At 42.1% G+C, this 20,100-nt stretch overlaps 1 protein-coding gene across 2 annotated transcripts; it reads left to right on the top strand.

Annotated features, from left to right (window-relative positions):
* Positions 1-363: 363 nt before the first annotated feature.
* micu3b (mitochondrial calcium uptake family, member 3b) lies at positions 364-18,468 on the top strand. Of its 2 annotated transcripts, XM_070836492.1 has the most exons (15): positions 364-694; positions 2,793-2,940; positions 5,042-5,073; positions 5,241-5,319; positions 7,827-7,874; positions 7,973-8,055; positions 8,145-8,216; positions 9,956-9,997; positions 11,937-12,041; positions 12,649-12,737; positions 12,928-13,099; positions 14,512-14,620; positions 15,265-15,422; positions 16,081-16,149; positions 17,323-18,468. In XM_070836492.1, the coding sequence occupies exons 1-14, from the start codon at positions 452-454 to the stop codon at positions 16,147-16,149; spliced, it is 1,449 nt and encodes a 482-aa protein (XP_070692593.1). In that variant the 5' UTR covers positions 364-451; the 3' UTR covers positions 17,323-18,468. The 2 variants fall into 2 exon arrangements, with proteins under 2 accessions (XP_070692593.1, XP_070692594.1); XM_070836493.1 differs by lacking the exon at positions 11,937-12,041.
* Positions 18,469-20,100: the final 1,632 nt, after the last annotated feature.

Genomic DNA, 20,100 nt, shown 5'->3' with positions numbered 1-20,100 from the left:
TTTGCGCTCAAAGTGGCAGGGGTGGTGAGGCAGGTGCAAAACCACAGGACTAGTAATGGGCGGGGCTGTCACAGTTCAGACGTGCCCTGGCAGGGATTTTTCCCCCCCTTCTCCCAAGGCATAGAATAAGAGACGCTCAGGGAGAGAGAGAGAGAGAGAGAGAGAGTTGACGGTGCGCTTAAACTGAGCACTTTGGTCACTTGAAATTCACATTAAACGTATAAACACAAAACATGTAACACTTTAAATCAACTAGAGAGAGATGACACACAATTCAGAGTCTGTTTCTGTGTTTCTCTACAGACTGAAACATTTCCCTCACTCGCACCACTCTGACGCCCTTTAATCCCAGGGCGACCTGAAGTACCCACGGCGTTTCTCGCGAGCTCGGAGCAGCGGGCGGCTCGAGCTGCTTCGTGTTACCGCTCAGGACGCCTCAGCGCGAGCAGCCATGGCCGCCCTGCGCAGGCTTATCGCTTCACTCACTAACAGCTCCAAAACAGGGACGTTTACGGCGCGGAAACAACAAACGTCCTCGAAGGCGACAAAAGCGCTGAAAGTTATCGCAGCCGGTGTTTGCGTCACCGCCGGGGCTGCTTATTACTGGTCGGTCCGCACACAGTCCGGACTGAGGAGCCATGTCGAGGCTCGACTCTGTCATCTGGCGCTGCCCTCAGTTTCTGCCACAGACAAGGTACAGTGGGACGTTTGGCTTTCAGGGACAACACGCAGCTCACACACAGTCGGTCAAAATGACACCTGCATTTCCAGCACAAGCAGCCGACACCGTGTCGGACGCGTGAAGAAACGGTAACGTAAACATGTCGTCACCGTGAGGAGCTGTCCTCGACCTTTGGTGCTGAAACGGCAAAAGGCTCAAAGGCTGCTCGTGGATCACGTGACCTTACTTCTGCCTTAAAAGGGAGTTTAGCCTTCTGAATATATGGTGATAACAGTAATATACAAGTAGCCCTTAGAATAAGTAAATTATGGGGAAATGTTCACATATACATTGTGCTGTTTCAGGGGTCTGACAAAATATCAAGGACATTAGCTGCTAATATAGTAGCTTAGCCTTTGCTGTATGGATTTTATTCATGCTACATCAGACAGGTCTTAATTCACGTACATGATCATATTTTAGGCCATACTTGGTGGAGTTGATAGTTGATTCCTATCATTTTACCGCCATCAGTATCTACCAACGTGGACAAACATGGCTAAAAATGACTGGGGTTGAACGTTATCAGTAGGGCTCCAGCTGAAGAGCATTTCCATATTGATTAAGGCATTAATTGTTTATTCAAATAAATGATTAACTGTTTAGTGCAGAAAACATCAGAGCCTAGTGACAGCACAACATCCACAGAGCTCAAAGTGACACCTTCAGGTTGCTTGTTTTGTCCAACCAACAGTCCCAAATCCCCAAAAAGATATTCAGTTTATTGTGAAATGTAACAGAAGAGAAACAAATAATCACATTTGAGAAGCTAAAACCAGTAGACAATGTGTCTACTGTAGAGAGGAATCTCTAATATACAGAAAATGAACAGGCATTTTTTAGTTTCAGCTTCTTTTCTCTATTTTACACAACTGTAGATGTAAAAAATGGGTTGGTTCGAATTGTCTGTTGGCCAAAACAAAGTAGGACTTTTTGGCACAATGTTTACCTGCTTCCAAGTTGAATAAGAAGGTAAATAGTGTTAAAGTGTCAAAAACTGCAGCAACATTTAAAGAATACTGACCAAGTTTATTGTAAGACCAACACATTTGGCTTATTGCCTTCATCTGGGTCATCTCATTCTTTGCAAAGAACATTTAACAACATTTGGACAAACCAACTAATTTGAAGACTTCTCTTTGGGGTCTAGGAACTTGTCATTGGCACTTTTCACATAAATAGTAGAGAAATAATCTTTAGTTGCCTTCTTGACTAACAGGAACTGTTGGCAAATATGTTTCCCAATTAATCAATTATTCCGTATTGAATTGACTAATAATTCCAGCACTTGTTATTAGCTTTACACAGGCCTCTGCAGCACTGCAGTTATTTTTGCACTACGTCTGCTGCAAGTTATTTTTTCCGCCCCCTGCACAACGTGTATTTGGCCCTGTTACACATCAGCACCTCTACAGTAAGTCTCTTTAGCTCAGACATGTGCTGACAATGTTGAAAAGATTTTAATGGATCACAGGGGATGTAAACAAACATGTAAGCCATGTAAAGCAGGTCTGGTTTGCACACTTGTAGCTACAGAAGATTCCTTGTTCCATGTCTGCCGGTAGGAGGGACGAAACCTTGACTGGTGTCCACAGGCAGCAGGAATCCAGGGACACAGGAAACTGGACACTGGGACTTGGCGGAGGGGCTGACATTTGATGAGAGGCGGGGGCGGTTAGAGGGGGTTTAATGGTTAAGCAGAGGGGGGCACACATTCCCTGGGTGTTTGCTCTGTGCCCAGTGGACCTGGCACTGTGCCACCTGACAGAGAGATCCACTCTGTCTTCACCAATCCAGCCTTCTGATCTGGCTGGGTTTGAACAGTTGTAGGGACATTATCTGGTGCACAGGGATGAAAAATAGGGCTGACATAACATGCGCCCCATTACTGAATTAAAGCATGGGCCTCTTTGTTGTTCCATGTGAGCGAAGCTTTTCGTGACAAGAAAAGCCTCCGTGGATTTCATAAAAAGCATCTTTCAGACAGTATTATCACTGATATGATTTGCAATATTTCATGATGGTGTGCGTGAGTCTGTACCTGTGTGTGTGTGTGTGTGTGTGTTTACAGACCAGGACCTATGGTCTGGATGAGGGAGACGTGTTCATGTCGTCCCACGAAAACAGATTTCGCCTGTTCAGTTCGGCGGAATACGAAGGCCAGCTCTACATGACGCCACTCAACTTCATCGAGTCCATCACTTTGAATGAACCTAAGAGTGAGTTCACTGCCATTACTCAGCACCTTCCCACAATACTAAACATCCTTTGGAGGAAGGAGGGAATCATTATTGAGGTTTAGGGCTTAAAAAGTCAGAAAATTAACCAACAACAACCAACAATTGTTCAACCCTCTAAAACGTGAGGATTTGATCATTTTCTTTATTTATCTTTTTAATATGAATGTTTTTATGATTTTGATGATCTTACACAAACAGCTTTGTCACCATGGCTTTGTCAGGGTATTAAGGGCCTTTTTTTTGCTTTTTCCATCATGTTATACATCAAACAATTAATCACTTAATCATGAAAATAATTATAAACGGTCCTTGTTAAAACCTTTGCCCCTGTTTGGCTGAACAATTCCAGGAACAACAGTGCGACAGGAACAAAAAATCAGTCCTGTGTCTGTTCCTGCTTGTGCTTCCACGCATGTCAAGAACCTTGAAGATTAGGCAAAGTAGAATGATAATGGATTAAAAAGTGATGGCAAACATCGGCGTTGTTTGACAGGTAGTTTTCATACAAGAGAAAATCTTGCCTTTCTCTGTATTTACTCTTGTGCAACGGATAGTGAATGAATACAATGCAGATCTGTATCTGCTTAGTGTTTTACCTTGATTTATTTATTTAGTGCAAACTACAGTGAATTAAAAAGCAAATTGTCCTTTGTTTCACTGCTGCTGCCGCCTGTTGTTTTGCTTTTAGAATAGTTAGGAAGTCAACTGCATGCATGTGTTTTTAATGTCAATAGTTTTTACAAGAAGTCGTTCTTATATTGACTCTAGTGCCACTCACAATATACATAAATTCTGTACTCAAGTCATAGCAGCCTGGACTTGATGTATTGATGAATACTTATCTTTATACTGTCCTTATACTTTTTAAAGTGTTAAAATTAGTCAATCATTTTGTAAGAGAAAGCCCGTTATCCTTCATGAAGACTGTTAACAGCGTGCTGCACTGCAGATGCCACGCTGCCTCTATAATCTTTGCAGCTCTGTGGAGAAATCAGCCACATTTGTCAGCAACCATTTGCTTAATTACACTTTCATCAAGTCATCAGATAAAATCCTGCTCCTTCACCCTCCCATTACTTGAGATTGAAAAAATGTCCCAGTGTTGTTTCCTGGAACAGTACTTGTTGCTGAAGGCCTGTGAAGTGTCATCGGACATTAGGTTGTGGCTTGAAGAGCTTCAGTCATAACACCTGCATAAAGATAGACATCTTTACCAGCAACCCCACTTTTATGGCTCATTTATGTGGCAACAAACTCGCAGAGACCCAGAGAGACCAAACAACTTAGCATGGGTGTCATAAATGTAATGATAAGACATTCTGATTACTGGGGTTGATTATGATTTAAGGTGTGTGGCCTGCTTCACTGGCATCTAATGACGAAAGTAAATAAGGAGCACTAATGTGTTATTGCTCTCCAATGGCTAATGGCTAATGTTTTGCAAAACAGTAATCTGTTATGGTTCTACTGTGGCTATAAAAAGTGTTGTAATGTGTTTTTGTCTTTTCTACAGATGTTTAGGAAGAACATTGCGCATCACTGATGGTTTAAGCAGAGGATGGTGGAGTTCATGCCATTTAGAATTGAACCATCTGAGTCAAAACTTAAAGTGCTGTCGTGTAAATTATTCATATCAAATCCATAAGCGTGGTCGGAAGTGAAACATAGAAATAGAAAGCATCAAATGCATGCTTACATTGAGGACAATATCCCCCTTTTATCTTCACATGCTCACTCAGACACCTCACAGGCCATCACATGGCAATCATAATCCCAGCTTTAGACACAGGCTTTAAAATGTGTCATTGGAGTGTTATTGTCACTGTTATCGATGTGATTTCCTGGCCAGGTTTTTTTTTTTTTTTTTTTTTTTTTTTTACAACGCCTCAATCTTATCTTCTCTTTTATTGACCATCGGAATGCGTTCGTGCAGATACGAAACTTGTGTTTCAGTCCACATAAACAGCTGTTTTCACTTTTGTTCCCGGTTCCATATTTCTGATACAGAGTTCACCAGTGAAACATACCATTATAAGTCAGACATGTATCATCCCCTAACTGTTAACCTTGTGTTATTTAGGTAGGAGAGGATGGAAGTCCCTCACAAGAAAGGTGAGTTCTTCTGCCATCAAAGCACTTGTTGCTGTTTTACAGAATCTCCTCCTCATCCGTATAAACCCTCTGTAATTACTGTAAAGCCAACAAACATTGCATTACGTCGTGTTTACCTGGGATTTAGAAATGAATGAGGGATTTGGGATTTGCTTCTATTCTTCCAGGAATTAGACAAGATGCTGGCTGATACCCCACCTGTTTGGAAAGGATCATCTAATTTGTTTAGAAATCTTCGCGAACGAGGTGAAGTAACTTGATACATTACAGCTTCACACATAAATCCTTTGAATTTAAGTGATTTCCCTTCATGATTGTATTATTCTGTGGGTCCTCCATGTCAGTGTGTGCTCTGCATGCCAGCCTGGTATTAACCAGAGCAGTGAATGTGTTGTAAACACTATCTTATCTCTCAGTCTCAGTCTGATTACATTTTGTAGATTTATTTTCAAATAACCTCTGCAGGAGGGAATGATCCATTGATAACAGACATAATGATCCCTTCTGCTCTCTTTTATAAAAAATGTATTAACTGTTAAGTTAAGAAAAGCTCCTTTTAAACCCAAGTAAATAAATCATGAATTATTCATTTATTTTTGGAAACTTTGCTAATATATGTTGAATTGTATGCTTGCAGGCAGACACATTTTTGCATGTTAAATAAACTTGTTACAAGAAGTTTGCCAGTTTAACGCAGGCATTGTCCCGACAATTCGTACAAAATTGACAGAAAAAAATCTCTATTAAAATTTAGATAGAAAATGGGAAAATTGATCTTGCTGCTTTTTTTCTTATTTTTACTTCTGTGCATGCACAATAATATTTTAGAGCTGAAACTGTGAGATTACTCTCAATTATTTGATTAATCAGTCAACAAAAAATTCACTGGCAGCTATTTGAATAAAATAATTGTTTCAGTCATTTTTCAAGAAACAATGCCAAACATTTTCAAAACAAAATGAACAATTCAAATACGTCACTTTGGGCTCTGGGAAACTGTGATGGAATATTATTTGCTGAAATGGTTGATTGATTTAACTAATTAATCGAACAAAATATTTCCAGTTTAATTGATCATAAAAAAATCATTACTTTAAAACATTTTAACATACCTATCAGGCTGTTTGTCCTTCATGCTATTGCTCAACCAATCCTGTCATAGGGGCAGTAGTAGGACAATCTTCACTGCATACACTTCTCCGACTTGTAAACATATGGAACCATATATGAGCAATGCAGCTGCAGTCCTCATGAGAACCTAATTTTCTTAATGCGGCTTGTGCAATGATTGCACCTGCAAACCTCAATTCACAGTAATGTTGCATGAAGAAAATGAAGTTGTCAGTGTGAGTGAAGATCTTTTTAATTTTCCCACCTGGGCCTGCACACTCCCGCTCTGTAGGTCATACAAGCCAGTGGAGCATCAGATCTCACTGTTCTGCTCTCTCCTCTGTTGCTTTAGCTAAGTGCCAATGCCGGGATTTGGGGCTTTTAATCCTGCTGTTAAACGTTGCGGCTTTGTCAGGGAAAAAAGGACTGGATTGATCTGTGAACAAAGCGTTGCTTTAGAGAATGAGGGAGCTGTTTGAACCCAGCTATGTCGAGACATGTCCCACTGGCCACCCCCCTGATCACCACGGACATTATGAAGCCTAAGAATGGCATTGGATTACATCTCCGGGACTGCCACTCCGTATGAAGTGTTTCTGTGGAATTCTTTGTATTGTCTAACAACATCTACTTGAGCTCAGAGGCTCAGAGGGAGGAGGGGGGCTCCCTCCAGGAGTGAAGGTGTGTGGTATTGGTGAAACATGGCTGGAATCTTAAAAGTTTTTTTCTCAGCTTAACCCATTTAAGCTTTAAAGGCTTTGAAGCTAGAGATGTGCTGTCATTATAGGGACATACCTGTCAAACGGAGAGAGGAGGGGTGAGCACTTTGTCGTGGGGAATTTTAGATGAACTTCATCTAATGGCACGAATCACAAATTCTCTTTTCACACCTCAGTTAGTTCACTTGCCTTTACATCATTTTGTTAGCAGCAAAGTTTGAGCCTCTAGAGGAAATGTAGAAGCAGAGTAAAAACGTTTGCCAGTTTTATTTCTTTCCCTTGAGTGCTCCTCTTTCTGAAAATATCTCCCTGCAGCAAACCCTGTACCTGAATTCTTTTCCCATAACACCCAGAGCAGTCACCCAGAACTATCTGTGCTCGATTCTCTATCTTCCCAAGCAAACAAAAGCTTGGGAATGCTTTCAGAGTCAGAGGGGAGAAGCCTCCAGAGTCGACTGAGATGGTTCCTGACACTTACTCTTCCCCTCTCCGTGTCACACAACAAAGGGAGCTGAAGGACGCGACACAAAACCTGAATCGGCCATTCTCAATCAGTGACAGATCACTTGAGAATGTATTACACCTTGTTACCCAAACACGATCAGAAGCCGTGGGCCTTAAATTTGTTTGGGTTTGTGTCCAGATAGGTCAGCTCAGTTGTAAAGCCTGTGTTTGTGTGAGGGGAACACCAAGCATGAAGTAAAAGGCACCTTTTAAGATGTTATCAGCGAGCACGAGAAGATTATCCTTGTCTGAAGGCGGGCACTGTTTCTTTGGATGGCTTATTCATCTTGGGTGCATGACTTTGAACATCTGTAAACACCTTCAGCTAACTGCTTAATGCTATTTGATGCCGTCTTGTGTGAAAAAGGGAACATCTAGGTTTTTGTTTCTTAGCTTGACAAGTCTCTCTCTTTTTTCCAGGTGTCATCAGTTACACAGAGTACCTCTTCCTGCTCTGCATTTTAACAAGTAAGTATATATTTTGACTAGGTTAAACAGAATTATCTTGAAAATGATTCAGAGATTAAAGTGTCTTACTTAAATGCGATTCATTTTGTTGATTTCAGAGCCCCATGCAGGCTTCAGGATTGCTTTTAACATGTTTGATGCAGATGGGAATGAAATGGTGGATAAAAGGGAGTTCTTGGTGGTACAAGCCTCATCTTGATAATCAGTTTTAATTAAATGCATTTTGTCCATTATGTTATTCTGCATAACAACTTATCATCCTCTCATCAGCTGGAAGAAATTTTCCGTAAGAAAAAGGACAGAAAGGAGGTTGCTGAGGACATGCAAAGATTTGACCAACAGGTATGAGTTTCTTTCAAATGCCTGTTAATGGTTTTTAAAGCTGCTGTTATCAATACTTCTTATGTCAACAATGGACCAAATGACCATGAGTAATTCAAAAGGGGTTGCTTGTAATTATGAATGCACAGAAGGCTTTCATCGACTTTGCAGTCCCTGTCGGGGTTTTTTTAATAGATTTTTTGCATCTTTTCCATCACTGGACGTTACAGTCTCAATCTTGTTAATTTTCTACTTACTTTGGCTCAAAGGACCGCGTGTAACATGAAAGTTTAACTCTTGGTGACAAACTTGACTCTATAATCCCCCCTCTCCTCTTGTACTGCCTTTTGTTTTGGTTTTCCAGTTCAAAACGTAACTGTTTCTATTCATTCTCATTGCCATTGCAGCAACGGGCTGAAGCAATCAGTGCTGCGTCTAGGTGTATGCCTGTGATGTACACTAGACTAGACCACAACTAAGAGAAAAGTGAATATTGGATTAACATTTGTCACGACTCTAAATGGACACTGATGTTGCTCCATGTCTGCTCCATGTCTAAATAAGGAACCCATGCTAACCTTGTAAACAATTGGTTTTGTGCTTTCAGCTTGGTCTGCCTTAAAGTTACCAAAATATGAATCAATGCAAACCTGTATTAATTAATTTGGCCATTTGGGGGCGCTCTAATAAGCTCCAAATACAACAAGGGCATTTTATCACTATATGAGGTTGATATGGGTGACGTGTTAGTAAGCACTTGTGTACTTACTCATCCAATAGACACTTCTAGAGTCGTGTTTTTGCCACCTGACAAATATAAATCCAATATTGGCACTTATATTAACTTTATTTGAGTCTACAACAACTCCTGAGGGAGGTATCTGGGTCTTAACGCTAAATACTACACAATGTTCACTAGCTAGTTGCTAACTTTGTCTGTCTGCTGGTTGCTGCTGGGCAGATACAGTACAGTGGGTTTATCAAAGCCTTTGTACTGAAAACAGCTGCTGGGTGCATCTGGAAGCGAGATTGATTAGAGATTAGGTGAGAATGAATCAAAAGTGTAAAGTTTTGGATCAGGAGACTCTCCATAGAGTCTGCTGATAATTCTCTGTGTGCTTGTCCCCATGAGTTACACCATTCACATCACATGCAGGTCCTTTGATCACTCCTTAATGAATAAGAAATGGTTAGAGCAGCTTGACATTGACCTTGATGTGAAATATGAACTAACATGTTGAACATGGAAGGGTTTTTGCTTGCAACAGTCGCCGTGTTCCTAGAGAGAACACCGGCTGCACAGAGGTGAATGTGGTCATACAGGGCAAAACATGTCTGAGGCTTTCATCTCTGTAGGGCTGTCTTATGCCGCATGCAGGTGGATGTAAACAGGCAGAGCTGAAGAGAGCGATAAGAGCAACTCTTTGAGGTCTTATCGCACCAACACAACATGGAGGAGCTTACTCTGCCGGGACAAACGTTAGCATCTCTGAACAGTCTTGCATTAATCTGAAGCCCGTATAACCATCAAAAAGATCATTAGAATGGGCACTCTAGATTTGGAAATATAATGATGCTTTGCAAGACAAAGCTGAGGATGAAGACTATGGGTGTATTCACAAAGCTTAAGAATAGGAATAAGAATCACTTGTTATGTCATAATAGATAGCTCAAAAACTCATTTCCAGCCATCTTCCTGTTCTAAAGTACGTTGTGAATTATAAATGAATCATCTCTTTCTGCTCTCTTTTGTGTTTCAGAGCCTACAGCTGTACGGTCATCACAAATCCCAGCCGCACAGTGTATGTATTGTTCTCTCTCCCTGATGTAAAAAGAAAGGTTCTGCGTGTTGCATGTGTTTTTGGCATGCGCTCCTCCGAACCTGAAAATGTTTTCACAGAGTGAGTAAGCACAGAAAACACGCATGTATCTCAGGGGCTGACACCACCCATATTTGTGTCTGTTAACACCAGATAACCTCATTCACATTCACTGGAATACACCACTGCGTACTTCAACGTTATCTGACATATTGTCTTAGTGTGTGTGTGGTAGTGCAACTCACATGATTTATGTACTCGGCTTTTGTCAGCGTTGGGCGAGAGATTCCACTTCAAAAAGCTCTTACCTGAAGACTGACAGCGTTTTCACCCAGACCCCCATGTTTTATTTTTACAGTTTCTTGAGGAGTGGTATTTGGGCTTGGGTTACCTTTTGTGATGGGTTTGACCATGAAGATGCCCGTCAGAGAGGAGAAGCAGCACTGTGAAAAGCACTCATCAGACACACACACACACACACACATAGAAGAGCCTACAGCCAACAGAGGGACAGACCCATCTTTTCAGAGCACTGTTTGAAGACTTCAGCATTAGGTGTGTCTTTTTTTGTTTTGATTCTTCTGCCGTACTGCAGGTATCCAACCAGCAAAAAAGTTCAAAAGTCAGATCTGAAAAACACATAACAGGCCTGTCTTCAATGCTGCGGTTGGGCTTTCCCCGGCATAATCTAATTACTAGTGTATCAGGATCTTTTCATGGGATGAGATGGGAGCAGCGCGGTGCATTAAAGAGTTGTTCCGTAATTAGCTGTGGGTTCATGCTGTAAATCTCTCTCTCTGGTGAAAAGCGATGAGGCGCAGAGGAAGAGCTATTTTATCAGCTGTCTCACATTCCCCCTCAGGCTCCAGAGATGAAAAAAAACTCAATAAGATAAATAAATATTATGAAATGAAGCAAGACATCCTTAAGAACACACGTCGACGGCAGCAGGCTGTTTCTGGTTGGTTGTGTGCTTTTCAGCGCGGTGATGTCGAGACTAGAGAAAAATCTATGTTTAAATTAGATAATAGGTTAAAAAAACAGAATGAGAGCGAACGGCACCAACACGGTTTGGTTTCTAACTGGGGGTTAGAAATCCTAGTTTTTCTCAAGTACTAGGAAGACAGATTTCCTGTGATCTTCTTACTGCTCATGACACCAATTACAAGAAAACTGCTGATGACAGTTGTGTTTCAGTGAAGCTGTAGTTACAGTAGTCCCACAGCAGCTGGGAGAGTGCAGGGAGCAGCGTAAACTGTAATAATGATAATGATTGGTTAATCCGAGATCAGGAGCATGACCTCATTGAGAAAAATAGCGGAGAGTGGCTTCTTTGTTCCAGACAATACTGAGCAGGAAATTCGTGGAAATAGTTTTTGTTCATTTTAGCACATTGGTAAAATCTGCACTTCATCTTTTATATTGGGACTTAAAAGTTACACCTATTTAAAATCAGAACCTATTTCACGACAGTAGATGAAAAGGTGCCTGATAACCTGCATTTACCTCACAGCGTAGCTTCAAATGATGATATATTGGGTGGGTTCAGTTACATAGTTAACCTGGCATGAATCACCCTTCAGGTCTGACGCCCTGCATGCTTTGGACATGTGTTAGCTGTGTTGGCTCGATGTCTTGCCAAGAGGCTGCATGCATCGCTGCAGAGCAGGCTCATGTCAGGGCTGATGGGCCTCTTAGATACACCGGTGTCAGCCCGAGTCTGTTTCTGCCTGTCTGTCCCTGTGTCTCTGACTTTTTCTCCTTTTGTCTCCTGCGCCATGTTCATGTTCATGTTCATCTTCTTTTTAGTCAGTGCATCTCTGTCCCCCTGCCTGCCTTAGGAGCACCGAGTGTGTTTGTGTGTCCATCTTCGTTTCCTAATCTGTGTAACATGTGCCAGATGTATTTTGTCTTCTACCAGCTGCCACAGGTTCTTAAAAAAGACAGTCAGCATGCAGAGGCCCGGGGCATGTGGGATGTTCTGAGACGTGGCACAAGTCAAGTTCTGTTTTCTGATCTCACTGAGGTAGCCATGTCCTCATTAATTCACTACTTTGGTTATACAGTAATACTATACACCAGGTTCTGACTGTTTCTTTTCTCACAGAAACGCCCGTAGCTTCGATGATAGCGATCACAGTTTAACAGGTTCTTGATTTGTGCTTCTTCTTACGTATGAGCCCATACTCAGAGAGAGCTCCTCTATTATTTCTTCTGTAACATGTTCAACCAATCAGTTGCATGGCACGTGTTTGTAACGTGCACAAAGGAGAAATGCTGGCCCACTGTTTGGTTTCAGGCACAGTGAAAAATTAACCATTAACCCTGAGTAATTATTCAATAGCCGGGTATGTGTATAGCTATTAACTAACATCTTTCCTTAAAGCTCTCAGCATGGTTAAATAAATGTCACTGTTAATGTTTACCTGGTGCTACCATGATATGCTTGTATGTAACAAAACAGCTCATCCTGGCTGCTGAGACTGAAATACTCTTCAATATTTGGCCGAATCATTGCTGCAATGAGTTCTGGCTTGCTCTGTTTATTTGATTATGCAGAAAATGATAACATCTGAGGTGGATATCTAAAGCTATGAGGAGTCATAATGCAGTCACTTTTTTTCCTCTGACAGCATGTGGATGAGAAAACAGAGACAACGCTGCTGGTGCATTTCTTTGGGAAAAAAGGCAAAGCTGAGTTGAAATTTGAAGATTTTTACAAGTAAGTTGAAAAACCTCGCTGTCCCCGAGAAAATGATTATCTCACAGTGTAAAATGGCCGTTTGTCACTTTCATACCACATTGAGCGTCTGACAGCTCAGCCTGTAGTGGTTTTGTTTGTTCCTTTGTGCATGCGAGTTTCTGGTGGTGGCGTTTCCTGTCAGCAGCTGCTGTCCGTCTCGCTCCTCCAGGTTCATGGACAACCTGCAGACAGAGGTGCTTGAGATAGAGTTCCTCTCCTACTCCAAAGGCCTGCCCACCATCAGCGAGGAAGACTTTGCTCGGATCCTCCTTCGCTACACCAACGTGGACGACGTCAGCGGGTATCTGGAGAATGTGCGCCACAGCATACCGGACGAAAAGGTGAGCTGTTTATTCCCTTCATCACATGTTACCGCCGACAAGGGGTAGACAAAATAACAGAAACACCACTAATCCACTACATCAGCAACAACTGGAACTTCAAAACAGGCAGGAGAGATTAATTAGCTCCTCTAATCAGCAAAGATACAGCAAATGCTGTGGACTATTAATTGGAAATTATTATATAGGTGTTCGGGGTATTTTGTCCCAGGGGTATTTCAACATTTTGGGAGATATGCTTATTTGCTTTGCCCTGTCTCCTTGTTTCCAGTTTTTATGCAAAGTTAACAGCTATATATATTTAGCAGACATGAGAGTGGAGTCTTTTCATCTCAATGTGTTCTTTCCAAAATGTACAAACTATACATGTGTTAGTTAGCTTTCCTCAGACTTTGAAGCAACAAAGTTTAGAATCCACCATTCTATCATTGTCGTCCTCCATTCAGAGCAATTAAAAAAAGACACAACAATGCACAATGTGTATGAACTGCAGTAACTGGACTAAGAGTCGGGGCGTGCTCAAACAGAACTAGTTTCTAGTCGTCATAGAGACGTTTAAATATGAGGACACGAGCACACATCTTCAGATGTCTCTCCTGGAAGGTATTCGTAGTGCTTGTGTGTGTGAGTATGGGTGTATTTTAGTCGTCTGTTTCTTTGGATACTGCTCTGTGAATTAGCTGTTGAGTGAAGCATCCTCATTTTAGCTTTAATTTGTTTTTCCTCTTGGCACGCTGACCCGCTCCTCAGCCACCTCGAGTAGCCTGTTGCTAGATCTCCATTGATTATCAAGTGGGTCTCATCGTTAGGCGAAGAGATATTTTATGGCCCTCACCTTGTTAAAACAGCAAAGCGTCACAGATTAGTCATTACTCCATTTGTTCGGCTGTGTGTGTTGCCTGTTTGGCGGGGCCCCCGGCGAGAGAAGGAGCTAGTAGCTGCGGGATGGTTGAGTGGAGATCAATAGGCTCAGTGTTTGAGTCATCAGCCAAGCTTGAGATGTTTGGGGATTCATCACTTTTGTTGTTTTTGTTTATTCAAGTATCAGGTTAATCTGCCTCAGAAAAGTCTGCAAACGACCTGACCTCTTCCCAAAAGCTACAATCCTCCCCCCGCTGCTGACAGCTCAGCGTGTCCATACTGCGCAGGGAAAATCCAGCAATGTATACTTTGTCTGTTTGGGTGTGTTATCTATCTGATGGCTTCAAGGTCCCACACACACTAAAGGAATCCCCGCAGGATGAAAGGAGGCAGATTATGTTTTGTGTGAATTGTAGCACTATCCTTTGCCGGAGCACTGACACATGTGGCCATTTGTTTTATGTGGCACTTTATGATTTTTCCTGTTGCATTTCACAAGCTCCACATTTAGTAGATAAAATAATTGTTTTATGGTTGTTTTCTCTTTGCAGGGAATCACTTTTGAGGAGTTCAGGTCCTTCTTCCAGTTCCTAAACAACCTGGAAGACTTTAACATCGCCATGCAAATGTACAACTTCGCCAACCGCTCCGTTGGCCAAGGTAGAGTCCCACACTCAACAACTGGAATGTGTCTCCAGTTTACCTGGTGGCATCATACGCATGTCTTCTGTAGAACCTACACTACATGGCCGAAACTATGTGGATGACATAGTGAAACATCTCAATTCATGATGATAATATGCTGCTACAACAGATTCCACTCCTTTCCACAAGATTTTGGCACCTGGCTGCTTTCCAACACAAGAGCACACTTCAGCTTGGACACTGATGATGGGCCATAAAGTCCATTTGGGTTCTTCCACACCAAATTCAAAAAACTATTCCATTATAGACATGGTTTGTTCACTGGGGCATTGTCATGTTGAAGCAAGAAAGGCCCGAAACTGTTGCCACAAAACTGGACAAATTAAATAAATGTCCAAAACATCCTTGTGTGCTGTAGGTAAGATTGAAAGTACACAGACAGGCGCAAGTATATTAGTTGTTACGTATTTGTCAGCTATCAAGAAAAATCTGGAAAAACCTCCTGTTTGTGATGAAAACAGATCGAAAATAACAAACACATCACTGTGATTTTAGTCCTGCTTCAAGCTAAATTGTTGAATACAGCATTCAGTGCTGCCTCTTCGGGGCTGATCTATTGTTCATCTCTCACCCGATCACCTGTCTTTCTTCGCTCTTAGAGGAGTTCACCCGGGCGGTGTACGTGGCTACGGGCATCACTCTGACCCGCCACTTGGTCAACACAGTCTTCAAGATCTTCGATGAGGACCACGATGATAAACTTAGCCACAAGGAGTTCATCGGCGTCATGAAAGACCGCCTGCAACGTGGCGGCGGGGTGAGACGGCGTCCCTCTATTTCATTATCTTAATTTTGTGACACTGAAGGTTACAGGAGAGACGTATCCTCCTGGCCCAATCCCCTCCTCCCTCGTCTGTCTGATAGAGCAGCTTCTCACAGGACAGACAAGAAGGATACCAGCATTGTCAGTCTTTGTCAGTTACTTCCTAATGTGTAATCCATCAGGGCGGATACTTGCAGAGGCATCACAAAGGCACATGAATGCAAAGTCAAGTCAGATTTAGCCGCATGAAGGACAAGAAAGCAAATATGGGTTGATGCTGAGCACAGAAACACATGTTTGTTTTCAAAACAGAGCGCTTCTGCACAATTAGGCTACTTAAGTAACTATTAGCATCACAAACACCACCTTTCCTGTTTAAGAACAACTTTGAGTAGGCACTAATTATGTCTCTTTTTTCCCTGGTAGTGGTATAATTAAATACCTCCATAGCATAACGTGTAAATTACCCTCCTGCCTCTTTTTATTACTCAAACACATCTCACCTGTGAGGAGGCCATTAGTGATTTTTTTTGTGAAATTATACTGCCATCTAGTGGGACATCATGAAATTGGTCTTCTCATGGTATTTCTTTCTCTCTCTCTCTGAAACACACACACACACACACACACACACACACACACACACACACAGGGCGTCAGAGTGGAGGAGAAGTTTACCTCTTTTAAGTCCTGCATGAAGAAGGAGCTCTCAGCCAAATAGGTAAAGTCTTTTCTCACACTGTCTCTGTGAAAATGGATGAGATTAAAAACACACTGTCATTGTCTAATGCGAGGTTGTAAAATGCAACGTTATTTTCCCAAACTGCTCCCTATCATGGTGTCCCAGGCACACTGTCCCGGTATGTAGTCCTTCTATTCTGACTGAGGCCCACACTCTGCTCGCCTGAAGCATTGAGTTACACTGTAATATTAACGCCTGATCAACTGCCACCAGACACCAGCTTAAGTCTGCATACATGAGCAGTGAGCAGTGCAGTTTAAAGCCGTATAAACATTTCAAAGGAAATGCACCTCTTGGGAGAGGGCTTGATAATCTTTGCAGATAAATCTTGGGAAAGGACTTGATCTGTTTTTACAAACAGCGCTGCAATTTGAATGATGTCGTTTTTGAGAGAAAAGAGAAAATTTGCCTCAGTTTGCTTCGTCATTGTGAGAATTTGATCAGGATGAAAGTCCAGTGAGCAGTCAGTATTCCACATTGGACAATAGAGGTTCATGTCAGAAAACATAAATGCTCTACATTTATATTTTTTGACATGAATGCAACCTTTGTCAGCAGTGAAAGTCGCGATGTTTTAGGAAATATACTTTTTTCTCTTTCCTGCCAAGAATTAGATGAGAAACTCAGTGCTGCCCTCAAATCTGTCTGTTAAATAAGAAGCTGCTGCCAGCAAAGACAACACCTACCAGGCCCTAAGAATCTACTAATTAACACAGTATATGTTGTTTAATCCTAAGTGTAAGAACTGCAAGTGGTCGCTTTACAGTGGGTTATGTGTGGGTTGTTAGTCTTTACATTTTGATTTGAGCTCATGTATCAATCTTCTCATCTAACTCATGGCAGTAAAGCATCTGTCGTTACTTTCCCTGTTGTTTTTTTTTTAAAGTAAATTACTGCCTGCGTCCTGAAAATCCACAGCTGTGGTCACTGCAGAGGACCTAGATTCTTTTCTGCATACTTAAAGAACTGCTGCAGCCCTCTTGCTCCATGACTGTTTGTTTTATTGTTGTCTCTAATGTCGTCATGTCTCTCAGTATCTAATGTCTAACATGTAACATATAAGAAAGAAAGGGCCTGTATGAGAGTGATACAGATTATTTACATTAACTAAGTGTTAATCTCTGTTTTTTTTTATCTCTGTTTTGTCACCAGGTGAGGATCCCATCACCAGTACATGTCTTACAAACTGGATGAGCTGTGCCTCCTCTGTGCTTTCTACTGCTTTCCACAGGACAGAGGGGTTGATGCACGTTGCACCATCTTTTCTCAGTGTTAGAAGTCTTTAAGCCTAATGGGAAGCTGTTGCAAGTTCAACAAACAACGGCCCATTATGAACCCAACGAGAGTTTTTCAGGACTCTATATTAGACTAAATCATTTGTTTAACTGCTTTTCCTTGCTCGGAAGATTTTGACCTATTTATTGATTCATCTACTTGTAAATATATTCATCAGTTTAACTGGTTTTATTTATTTATCTAAAAGTTCAACATATTCACTGCTCAGCCCACTCTGTGTGTGTTGTTCAGTTCGATTCTCCTTTTGTTCCGACTGCACGGCGGCAGCATTGCACACATGCTTTGTCCTTGTGTCGGCTCTGCAGCCCCCTGCGCAGATCAGCTCAGGACAGCACCTCCTCTCCTCTCCTCCCCCTTCTCCCCCTCCTCCTCCTCCTGTCTCCCAGAGCGCTGCAGCTAAAATCCTCCAGGATCCCCCTGAGCCAGCAGGCCTGAACAAACTCACTCAGTCTGTGGCTTTTTCACTGTTTAACTACAGGCAGCTAACAGTGTTAATCATTTCTTGGCTCGTAAAGACAAGTGCTATTTTCATGCCACTGGCAGGGACGACCTCTGAATAAATAAATATGCAAAATATTGAAGCCATATGTTGGGACACTTAAAGGGATAAGCCTAAATTTAGCATTGGTTTTAAAGCAGCAATATATTAAAATGCTCTTCCCTTTAATCCCTGTGAGGAGGAGTCTACACTGTATCTTCTTCTCTATAGTAACCCTCTCTTGTCCTACAGTCTGTTACTGAGGGCTTCTGCTGTTTCCTGGTATGTTTGCTCTGGGTGGAGTGATGTGCTGAGTGAATCAGCCTGTTTCAAGCTGTAATATTAACCAGACTTTTAGATTTCTATCTCAGGCTACTTTCTGTTTTAATTTTGGGTGTTTGCGTCAGCTAGTCTACCTCTTGAACAGTTTCGGAAACTTCTCTCCACGTGTCATTTTATTAAATCAGACTGTTACATGCAGGTGCATTTATGATGACATCTTGAAATAAAATATTTGGATCTTTGCTTATTTTGTGCTCTCTGCCTTCCTCTTCCTCACACACAAGCACACACATGCCACCAGTTTAGCGTTGCAGTTATGATCACTGTTTTCACACATCAGCTAATAAACTGTGAACTGTGAAGCTCAGACCAACGTCACCTGACACACGGCTGTAACACTCTCTCCTTTGTGACTACTGTGGACTGAAGGCAGAATAAATCAGCCGGTTTATTCTCAACCTGAAGGCAAATCATTAACAGTATTAATCATCGGGAACCTGAGGCTGTGTGGGTGTACAAGACTAATCAGGGACTTTTTTATCTTGAAATGATTAATTCAGCAGGGTAATAATTTGCAGTCTCACACTTTAATCTGAACTAGCTGAAGAATGATCAAGGAGGTCCTCCAAGGACTCTGTAAGAGATCCACGAAATGCAGAGAATAGCTTCAATCGCAACTGCATTAAGCATCACTGACATAATTCATCACATCACCCAGCCCTGTGTTGTGTGAAAGTGGTTCCACACGATTGCCCAGTTCTTCTTTGTTTTGATGAGAGGTGTCACTTTCCCTTCAGTGTGAACAGTCCAGCTCATATCAGCAAAATAACCCCTGAAAGGGAGCCTAAAGAGCCACTTGCATGAAGTTGGGGGACTTATAAGAAACAGCAAACACACCGTCTCTGTGTGGTGATGGAACTGATTAAAAAAGCACTTAAAGTGAAATCAGAACTGGTGATTAGGGTGTTTTTACTCAGCACTTTTCGAACAACAGCGAAACTAGTTGAGTTACACACATTAATGAGTCATCTGTCCTTCCTCCAAGGCTGAGACGTCTTATTTATAATTGTGGTGTATATTGTCAGTCTGCTGCAGCATGCCACCCACCCACGAAACTGGCAACAGGTGGAAAAAAAGAATCACAGCTTAAATCCTTCTCACATGCTGACTGCATTTGTGAAAATGTTTTAAATACCTTTTGAATCAGAAAGCAGAAGATATGATGTTGAAGAGCAGTCGGAGTGCAGGCTGGCAGGCGCCCATAAAATGTATTGTACTGCAGGACCGCAAAATGCTTTGTAGGTGCAGTTGGGTGTGACGCAGCTGAAGCAGGTGGATCCTGCAGACCTTCCTCCACCTACACTGTCAGGTAACTGCTGAACAACACCTCTGATAACATATTACAGCCTGGTAAACAGTATTCAGACGCTTTCTAGCTCAATAACACCTGCTCAGAAAATGATATAAGGTGATAAAATACTGAGAAACTTGAAAAAAATACTGATGCACCTCACACTTGCCCTTGTGTCCAAAGAAAACATGCAACTATGCAGATGGGTGGGGGAGTTGATACACATCACTCAAACAACTGATCTGTGGTGTGTGTGTGTGTGTGTGTGTGTGTGTGTGTGTGTGTGTGTGTGTGTGTGTGTGTGTGTGTATGAGCAGAGACTCGCGAGTTTGAACTTATTGGGTCCATCTGCTCGCAGTGAAAAAATGTGCCAGGCTTGCAGCATCCCGCGGACGTCATGGCAACCTGTGGGGAGGCAGCAGGGGCGGTCCCGACTCCGCGTGTGTGTGTGTGTGTGAGTGTGTGTGTGTGTGAGCCGTCTGATATTTTGTTGTAGTCTGTGCTAGTGGCTGAGCAGGACGAT

This window comes from Pempheris klunzingeri, chromosome 9 (genome assembly GCF_042242105.1).
Source record: "Pempheris klunzingeri isolate RE-2024b chromosome 9, fPemKlu1.hap1, whole genome shotgun sequence".
NCBI classification, from domain to species: Eukaryota; Metazoa; Chordata; class Actinopteri; order Acropomatiformes; family Pempheridae; genus Pempheris; species Pempheris klunzingeri.
The sequence above is the reverse complement of the archived record's forward strand: the minus strand, read 5'-3'. Positions and strand labels throughout refer to the sequence as shown.

Bases quoted from the DNA above. Each gene is read 5' to 3' on its own strand.
- micu3b (XM_070836492.1), top strand. From the start codon at position 452: ATGGCCGCCCTGCGCAGGCTTATCGCTTCACTCACTAACAGCTCCAAA. The intron at 7,875-7,972 runs GTAAGTATATAT...TGTTGATTTCAG, and splicing joins CCTGCTCTGCATTTTAACAA to AGCCCCATGCAGGCTTCAGG. The intron at 12,042-12,648 runs GTAGCCATGTCC...TTCCTCTGACAG, and splicing joins TGTTTTCTGATCTCACTGAG to CATGTGGATGAGAAAACAGA.